Raw genomic sequence first — 10,304 nt, forward strand, 5'->3', positions numbered from 1 at the left:
GGTAGAGCACTAGCCTTGAGCTGAAGAGCTGAGGGACAGCGCCCAGGCCCAGAGTTCAGGCCCCACGACCGGACCCAAAAAAAAAAAAAAAAGTTAATGTTTAAGGTATACCTTGTTTTTGTTGAATAAAAGTTCTCCAAGTAAATTTCCCCTTTAAAATATGTAAAAATTTACTCCAGTACAAAACATTTAAACTTATAATGACTAAGAAAAACCTTATATTGTTGTTCCATTTGGAATAACAAAGAAAAATGTTTAACTATGAATTTTTTTGCAAGTCAATAAATTAGCCTTGAAAGAGTCCCCTCCATCCTAGTTGTAATATTATATAAACATGGCTAATATGCCACCAAATCTCTTCACATGATTCAGACTGCACAATAATCATGAGACTGATAAATTTAAATGGAATCTAAAGCAGTGTATTACTAACTTCATGTTTGATTATATCACTAGTCACCATAGCCATTTTGTCTTAGAAAATAATTTAAAGTAAATCTACTTTTAAACTAATGACAGGAAAAAGATTCTAAAGCAGGTTTTAGCCTCCTTTTCCTCTAAAAACACACAAATAATCTAAAGATGTTTCTGATGTTCTTAACTACAGTTAAGTTTACTATCCTCTTTTCCTTATGTTTCATGCAAAATAGCTGAAATCATCATAGCTATAAGCTGCCCATATAATCAAAGGAAACTATATATTAAAGCACTGAAATTTCAAGCTTTGCTTAGTAAAATTACAAAGAAATTTATGACTCCTGTTGCTTCTACATGGTTAGGTTCTTTTCACCATGCTCCTGGTAGGAAAGTTTTTAAAATCTCCAGAATCTTAGAAACTGAACCAAGAGCGGGGAATGGAGTAAATATTGATACTGAGACTGAAAAAGGAATAGTTGTATTAGGTTATTTTTGGATTTTGCTTGTTTTCTAATTTTCACTTGGGGAAATATTAATACATGTCAAGGCACAGAAGATGAAGTAAATTGCATAGTCAATCTAAGATTGAAATTATAATTCTGCTTTGTCCTTGGAGATGCTGTTGCACATTGAATTTTTTTAAACTGTACAATGCAAAAAGGAAATTAAAATGTTCAACAATGCCTTGTTTACAGAATTCTCCCAATAATATGAGCCTGAGTAATCAACCTGGCACTCCAAGGGATGATGGCGAAATGGGGGGAAATTTCTTAAATCCTTTTCAGAGTGAGAGTGTAAGTATTGTCTTGACTATATAATATATACAGGTTTCATTTCTGAATATCTAATTTAAGAATAAATGCATGAACTGTTATTACTGCTGTTTATCTAGGCTTCAGTAGGTTGAGATTTTAAAAGTTAGAACTTTTAAGTGATATTTCTTCGAAAAAAATTAAACTTTTCCTCTTTACTACTGTGAGCATTGTCACAAAAACCATAATATGAATTTTCTAAGAGGGAACATCCACTGTGAAAAATCATCTTGGAAGTAGGTTGCCTATTTGATACAGTTGCGTGTGGATGCATGAGCGCATGCGCGAGAGCGGGAGGGGCCTGCCCGGGAGCTTGATCTCAGGCTGGGAGCTATCCCTGGAGCTTTTTTTTTTTTTTTTTGGCTCAAGGTTAGTGCTCTACCATTTGAGCCAGAGCTCCCTTCTAACTTTTTGGTGGGGATAAAAGTCTAATGAACTTTCCTGCCCCAACTGGCTTCAAACCATGATCCTCAGCCTACTGAGTTGCTAAGATTACAGGCATGAGCCACTATCACTGGGCTCTATTTGATGCTTCTTACAAGTTGACATGGTGCAAAAAATGTCTCAGGTTATTGGAAAACCATTCTATTCTCAGTGCTATCCATAGCAACACTGTGGAAATATTCTGTAAGTATGTTGTGGTACCTTAACCTGAATCCTCTACCCATATCATTTTTTGAGTGTGATTGTAGTGTTAAGACTAAGAACTATCATTCCATCTCCATCAAAGTGGACTAGACCAAAAAGTGAAACAATGAAATTTATTTACTCACTTAATGAACTATGACAAGGCAATTTGCAGCACTGAAGTGACCCTTAAAAGACAAGGTGTTAAAACATTTGTTTTTAAAGCATTTATTTTTAACCATCACTTTACATTAGAAATCCTTATGATTTTTTATTTGTTTGTTTGTTTTGTCGGTTGTGGGCCTGACCTCTGGGCCTGGGTGCTGTTCCTCAGCTCTTCAGCTCAAGGCTAGCACTCTCCCACTTGAGCCACAGTGACACTTCTGGCTCTTTTCCGCTTATGTGGTGCTGATGAATCGAGCCAGGGCCTCATGCATACAAGGAAAGCACTCTACCACTGAGCCACCTTCCCAGCCCTCTTATGAAATTTTTTAAGTATAGTATTTTTTTAATTGTGTTACCTAGTGAGTGAGAATTACCAAATCTGTGGCTAGGCACATTTGACTATGATAAATCTTTTCTGACATTTTCTGGCAGAGCCACTAGATTTGAAGATACTATAAAAGATTTCAAAACCTAAATGTTCTTCGTGGAATCAGTGCCCCACATACGTATTGCCATTGTTAAATTTATTACGGATTATCTATCAGAGTACAGATAGAACTGGAAGAAACAGCTCCCCTCATTTTGCCTAACTTGATCTTTACCAGAAGTAATGCCATCATAAATTGAAGGCTAATTGAATTTCAGCTATTAGAGTAGTTGTTTCTCTAAATGGAACCCCAAATTGAGTACCATGTGGATTCTTTTAGTTCTTGCTCTTAACCAGCAGCCATTGTGTGGTACAAGACTTCTTTTGATTTTTTATTTTTTTAATTGAAAGAGGGAAAGAATACTAACAAAAAAGAAAGAGAAAAGAAGAAAAAGGAAAAAAGAAAAAACTGATCTTTTCTTTGTTTTTATTTGCAAGATATATGGTATATAAAAATTACAATAAAAATGTTTAGCCATAAGTAATGAGGAAATAGGAAAAATGTGAGACACTATGTAGTTCAAGTCATAATATTTAGGATTACAGAAATTATTATTAGATTCTGTTCACTATTTTACTTCACAGCTATGGAACAATTTTCCTAGGTGTGCTTGTCTAGTTACAGATATGTATCTTTGTTTTCTAACTTTTCATAGTAAAATCCAATGAAGTACCTAACAAATCAATTTGGTCCACTTATTGAGCCTCCTATATACAAAACACTAAGTTAAGGATAATACTCTAGGATAAATATAATAGTACCCATCTTCAAAGGATACAATCCAATAAGAAAACATGCTTGCATACATAACTAAAGTATACATTAGGTTAATAAGTGCTATAATACACAATTCATAATATCCAAGAAATGAAATCAAGCTAAGTTTCTATCAACTAATAAAAAAAGAAAATGTGGCATATTTTCATAATGGAGTACTCTTAAGCCACAAAAAAGACTAAATTTTGCTATTTGTGACAGCGCGTATAGTAGAGAAAGACATTATATTAAGTAAAATAAGGCAGGCAAAATATAGATTAATACATCATGTTCTCACTCATGTAGAATCTAAAATAAGTTGATCTCATATAAGTTAAGAATAGAATGTTGGTTCCCAGAGCCAGAAAAGTATGGGGAATGGATATAAGTTGGTAGATTGGTACAAAAATTATAGGTAGATAGGAGAAAAAAGTTCTAGTATGCTAAATATGTATTTTAAAAACAACTAGAAGGAAGGATTTTTAGTTTCTATTGCAAAGTAATGACAATGTTTGAGGAGATAGGTTTACCCAATTTGAACATTACGCGGTATATTTATGTATCAGAGTCATAGTACTCTATAAATATGTACGATTTTGTCAGTTAAAAACTATAATAATTTAAATAAATGTGGAACAGATATTAACCAAATGCTTTAAAGGTAAGAGGAAATTATTTGAGATTGAAAAGAAATATTTTGAAAAGAGTTACTCAAGATTTTAACTTTATGGGCAGGCATAGTGAGACCTCTTTCTCTCCTTCCTTCTCGCTGTTGTCACTGAGCTGCTGGCCTGGTTTAGCAGTCTGAAAAGGGAAACCATTTCTAAACAGGCATCAGAAAGTTCTTCATAGGAGATGGGGCAGAGAATCAGATATAACAGGACTTGACGAACTACTTCATACCAAATATATACCAGCCTCACCTTTGAATCTCAACCAGACTTAGTCCAGGCAAAACAACAGAGCCAGTTGTAAGAGTATACATTTAGAATGGAGAGCACAAGCAGTTGGAACCAAACCCTGGCTCTCCTGGCCAAGCCTCACTGCCCCTGAACCCAAGAAGAAGGTTTAACACCAGACTGTTAGCAGTTAGAAAACAAAGGCTCCATGCATTCTCCTTCTTCACTCTTTCCTGTCCCCAGCAGAAAAGTCAAAAAGTAAAATAATTGAATGAATGGCAGCCTGAGACAACCCATGGCGGTACAGTCAGCCTTGAAGGTCCACATGCACTGTTCCCTCCAGCCTTTCATCTATCTAGTGAAGAAAGCCGTGTTATGACTAGGGTCAGTGTCATCTAGACCTTTCTTTATCTACAACCAAATATTTTTGCTTTGACCTTTTAATAAGATGAAGCAGTGAGAGGAAGAAAAATAAAAGGAGATTCGTTGCCACCTAAAAGCTAGTAATTTCTAATAAGATACCTTTACTGTAATCAAGACAATGCATACTGTTTAATAAATTTTAAAAGAAAAAAGTTCCAACAAGTGAATATTTAAATTTTGATATTCCTCTGAAAAGCACATACTTTTGAGCAGTCTGCCATATGAGGATTTATCACATCGCAAAAGATGTCTGAGAGGGGAGCAAACGTGTCTTTAGTATTTATATCCTAGTCACTTCACCCAAGCTACTTCATTTAATTATACAAAAACTTCCAACCCTACGTCTTAACCTTAAAGGGCCAATGTAAACAACAGAGCAAAATATCAACTAAAAAAAAGCCATACCCATTTCACCACTTCCCTCATTTTCTGACTTACCAAAAAAATCCTTTTATTACAAGAAACAAAGATGCCCCCTAGTGTTTAAATGTTGTAAAATGTTTGCTTTAGAAGGTACAGAATAAAATAGTTTTGCATGCTTTTCAAGTAAAGAAACTGGTCTAATTCCTTGAGCTAATTTACATAAAAATTACTTCCTTTTGACAATCAAGGTGGAATATACTCTGTTTCTGCTATTATAAAGAAATCACATCAAACCCAGATTTTTATACAGTTACATAAACTTCACCTTAGTTTATGTCAAAGCAGAACAGCTACTCATAATTTCTCATTAGGAAAATAAAATACTATATAGAAAATGAGGCATAAAAATTCAGCGAGATCTAACATATTCTTGAAGTTCAGAAACAAGTTACATATATTGTTGAAAGATTTAATAACTCTCTACTGGATTCTGTGTTATGTAAACTGGATAAAGGAAAGGGGAAAACACAAGTTCATACTGTCATGCTATCTCAAAATATAGTTTACACATTAAGGTAAAATAAATTGTAGTCTGTTTAAAATAATACCTTTATGGTACTTTTAAAAGATAAACTATAAACCATGATGTTGGTGCTATCTTGGTGAGAGCCTCTGAGGAAAACCAGATTCACAGAATAGTTTTGAAACAGGGCAACCTGATATCCCAATGTTTTGGTATAAACACTGCAGTATGCCATTGCATATTGATGCTGTGGTTCAGTAGAAACTTTGGAGTGTGGTCTCAGTACAGAGCACCATGAATATTTGATGCTTTTAAATATGATGCTCCATTTAACACTCACTCTTCCTTTTCTTCTGGAAAAAAATGTAAGCCACTTTGCCACCACTTTGAGGAATCATGATCAATAGAAAAGGTTCTTTAGCTTGCACATTCTGTGAGATTTCCTAGAACTTTTGTGATTTCCTTTAGTGTCAAGGAAATTGAAGCAGTGTCAATAAAGGCAGCTGAATACAGTTTACAAGTACAAATAGCATGGCCATAAAGACACCCCTGGCTGGCATATATTGATGCCTATTTAACTGTACTAGAGACGGTAAGCACAGCATTCTACAGTTATTTATACCCCAAAATAGTACTTTATTAGATGCTTATGAAAAATAATGATAAGTAATAATAATAAGTGTTATTTTTTGGAGCTAATGCTTCCATCCTTCCAGACTGATTCTTGTCCTTGATTTATTATCATACCTTATTCCATTACTCAGTTTCCTCCCTGGCCATACCCATTTCTCTTAACTTCCCAATCAATCAATCATTCTTCTGTAAGATTCCCTTATAACATTTGAAATACCAAACATGACATATTTTAACAATTCCTAGTGTTAAAGGATCATAAAAATCAGGGAAAATATTTGATAATAGACTATGTGCACACTTGTATGTACATGTATGCATCTTTTCATAATATATATTAGAATGAAGATTATTATATTTTAACTATTTGCTAATTTTACATGACATATGAATGAGCTAGAATAATAATATGAGCAAAGGATTCAAGAACATTTTAAATCCCAGTTATTAAATGAGATGGTCTTTGGAGTTAACTGTGACTTACCCAGCAATGTTTTCAAATATTTCCTTTGAGATCCTTTCTGAAATGCTTTCGTATCTTGCTGTTTTAAATTATTAGCACAGTATACTCAGTAAAATCTTTGTTCTGAAATAACAATTGGTGGTCTAGCTATGCTATATAAACTTGTAAATTTTTGGTTTCTAAGTAGCACTTCAGGACATTCCAAGAGGTCAGAAGCTTTATGCGGTTGGTGGCTGTTATACTGGACAGCCCAGAATAGTTTCAGTCATCAAAAAAAACTGACCACACTGATTCCATCATAAGTTCTTTTTATAAATAATAATATTGTAAGAAACAGAGTTTCTCAGTGCTCATTTTATCACTGTTTCTGATTTTTTAATATACAATAAAACATTGATATGTGTTTGTTTTCTTGTTGATTCTTCACCCTGAAAATAAAATATCAAAGTATAATTCTGTTTAGTTAAAGGCTGTGGATAGTTAAGTTGATGGTTACTGAGATTATTTGTGAGACTGTACACACTTTGTAAGGAAAGTGTATTCCCACTCCAGCACAAAGTTGGGGGTTAGCTCCATTTCAATAGCTCTTATCTATTTGAAAAGTTTTGGATTGCTTTTGGTTTGCTTTTGTTTTGTTTTGTTTGTTTATGCCATGATAAAGATTACAGTGAGTGACTTTTTCTATTAGACTGAATCTCTGTTCTTTGGCAGTCTCCCTTTAATCATCCTATCTTCCCTGTTGTCCATTATAAGAGTCAGTTCAACTGTGTAACTTAGCCTTTTGAACTGAAGCAAACTTTTGGCCTATTAAAGCATTTTAACAAGTAGATTTTTCTTGATACAGCCTATGTTTAAAGAACTAGCAATTCTGCCAATGGTGTAACACCCTTTTTCTAGACTGCGTCCTGTGCCTTTATTCAGGAACAATGCGTGTTCTGGCTTGATCCCTAATAACTTGTGGTTCCAAGGCCTGCCAGCTAAGCCACTTTCACCCCTTCTTGTTCTAAGAAACCTATCTTTCTTATTTTGATTCATCCTTACCTTGGCACAGTTTATCCCCTTCCCTTGGTTTCCGAAGTCCATCTCAGCTTGCCTGGAATTCATGTCACTGATCTCCTTCTAAGAAGTCACTTTCCCTTCTCAGTATCATTGTTCCCATTCAACCCCTGCAACCTGGGACCGTCCGTCCTTGAACTTTACCTGCTCCCTTTCCCAAGACACAATCATTACTAGCACATTGAAAAGAATCACCTTTTTCCCTGATCCTCACAGATTTTCAATAAAGCACTTTAAATATTTCATGATTAATATTTCCATTGTCACCTAGGAAAACCTAGAAGTCATTTTCATTTACAGTGCAGTACCCCATGGTTCAGATGATTTACAACTGTGGCATCCAAAATGGTCATGATTTGCTAGAGATTATGGGGCAGTTCTGGACAGTGATGTTCTAGAACTTTTTGTCACTGTGTATCACTCAAGAGCAAGGAGTAGATTGGTATATCATTCCTTTCTAAATCATTTTATGTTCCTTTTTTAATATTTTTATTATAAAGATACTGTACAGGGAGGTTACAGTTACATGAGTAAGGTAATGAGTACATTTCCTATAGAGCATTGCTACTCCCTCCTGAAGACCACTGTTTTCCAAACTTCTAAAAGCCTCACGTTGTATCGCTTGTCAGTCTCAGCATCGACAAGTATCTAGCAACTATGCCTCTGACCTCACACAAAAAAGTAACAGGTTGAGACTGAAATTACAGATTAGGAGCAGGAGGTTATGTATAAACGTAAACACTGAAGTGTCCTAAAATGTTTTAATGAGAACTTCTCCAGGCTAGCTGGGAGTTTTGTTTTGTTTTGTTTTGCTGCCTTGCACTATTCATCTAGAATTTACTAAGTACCATCTATGTATCTAGTAAGACAGCTCTTAGAATTTTTATCCTCCCCAAACCACTAGTTATTAGGAAACCCCATTTACTGGTATGGAAACAGATCTTGAGTGAGATTAGTTAATTCCCCATTTTATATGGCTATACATAGCAAAAGCTAGTCCCTATTCTTATTTCATTACAATCCAACTTTGGACTGGAATTGCCCAAACTGTTAGAAGTATCTGCCGAACACACATAATCTGGCTAGTATGGGGTATCTAAAGAGGCTGTATAATGGCTGAATGATGGCTTCCCAGAGGGAATATTTTTTTAAAAAAATTAGAACAAAATGGCATCTATATAAAACATTCTTTTTATAGTTTATTATTTTTATGTTTTATGATGTTAAAAAGCCTGGGTATAAATGATCATAAGAAGGTAAAATTCACCATATCTTTTGTTGTAACATGAAGAACCTTAGTGGTCTATAAAAGTTACTGCTAAAATATGGATTCTTCTTTTTTTCTTCTAGTACTCCCCTAGCATGACAATGAGTGTGTGATCCTTTACGCGTCTCCTCATGAAAACCACAGTGAGTCAGCCCTTCACAGAACTACTACGGAAGAAAATTATTCATCACAGTGTACAGTAAAGGAATCTCAGTCACACCAAACCAACCTTTTTATTTCCTGCTCTCTCCCCTATTTTGTGAAGAAAGCGGGTCCAAACGTGATTCAAACAACTGTACGGAGTGGCACATTAGAATTGCCCTAATCTGAACTGCAAATAATTATCTGTGTATGTATATGTGTGGGAAGGAGATTGTATCGTATATGTGGATGTTATATGGACATATACGCATACATGCATTGACCCACAGGACATTGTAAAATATTATCACATGACATCTTAAGTAGAAATAGGTAGGGACTTTTATTCCATCCTTTTTTTCACGTTTACATTTTAATTATTAAAAGTTGCTCCTGTCCCCTCCCTGAACTATTTTGTGCTGTGTATATCACTGCTTTATATAAGTTATTTTTTAAGGTGAACTCAGATGTTATGGTTTTGTAAATGTCTGCAATCATGGATAGGAATAAAATCGCTTATTTGAGAGCTTTCATTAAATTGTGTCTGATGCAAGTTATCCTGTGAATCCTAAAGTGTACTGTCTCAAGTAATGGAAGAAAGTATGCCTTTATCCTTATGTCAAATCAAACAATTTCTTGGTTACCTTGAGTGAAAAGTATTTTTGTATTTTTTTTTGTTTGAGAAAAACACTTCAGATCAACAAAAGCTTAACTGGGGCTTCAACAGTATATTTCTGCAATAACTACTTTAAATGGAATTCTTGATTTGTTTGTCTTAGATGATACAAAAATCATTAATTAGCTCAAATTACCTAGATCACAGCAATAAAGTGACAGGGGTTGTCATGTTTTTAGCAACATGTTTTCTTGTTCTCATGATAAAGCCCTGAAGTGATCACAGAACCATTTGCTTGAATTTGTCACTTTTCACTAGGCACACTACAGGTAAATTTTTAATAACATACCAGTGTGAAATGCTATCTTTCATTGAGACATCCTGTGAACATCGCCATAGAGATGTTACAAACAGTCAAATGATTGAGACTTTCAACACCAGGGAGAAAAGAGTTATCTGGATACCCAAGGGCATCTGAGAGCTTCTGGAGTGCTGCTACTATATCTAGATCAGTAACGTGCTTGCTAGGGCAGAACTGACTGGTACCAGTCCCTGCTGCTGTCTTTCTTCCCTGGCAGCAGAGCGCCTGCTCTGTTCCAGGGACAAAGGACTTGCATTCTGAGGAAAATCACCTGTAGCAACAGTAACTTCCCTCCTGGACATTGACTTTGAATAGGCTAAATCTGCATTGTATGACAGTTCAGAAGGCAATGAG

General features: G+C 35.0%; 1 protein-coding gene across 2 annotated transcripts in view; it reads left to right on the forward strand.

Annotated features, from left to right (window-relative positions):
- The window catches only part of Ssbp2 (single-stranded DNA binding protein 2), a 247,274-nt gene extending 237,454 nt beyond the window's left edge, over positions 1–9,820 (forward strand). For both annotated transcript variants that reach the window (XM_013015937.1, XM_013015936.1), the window contains 2 exons: positions 1,113–1,211; positions 8,916–9,820. In XM_013015937.1, coding sequence (XP_012871391.1) covers positions 1,113–1,211; positions 8,916–8,945 — 129 coding nt within the window. In that variant the 3' untranslated portion in view covers positions 8,946–9,820. The remainder of the gene's footprint in view (positions 1–1,112; positions 1,212–8,915) is intronic.
- The last annotated feature ends 484 nt before the right edge of the window (positions 9,821–10,304 follow it).

The sequence above is a fragment of the Dipodomys ordii genome, unplaced genomic scaffold (assembly GCF_000151885.1).
Source record: "Dipodomys ordii isolate 6190 unplaced genomic scaffold, Dord_2.0 Scaffold28, whole genome shotgun sequence".
Taxonomy (NCBI): Eukaryota; Metazoa; Chordata; class Mammalia; order Rodentia; family Heteromyidae; genus Dipodomys; species Dipodomys ordii.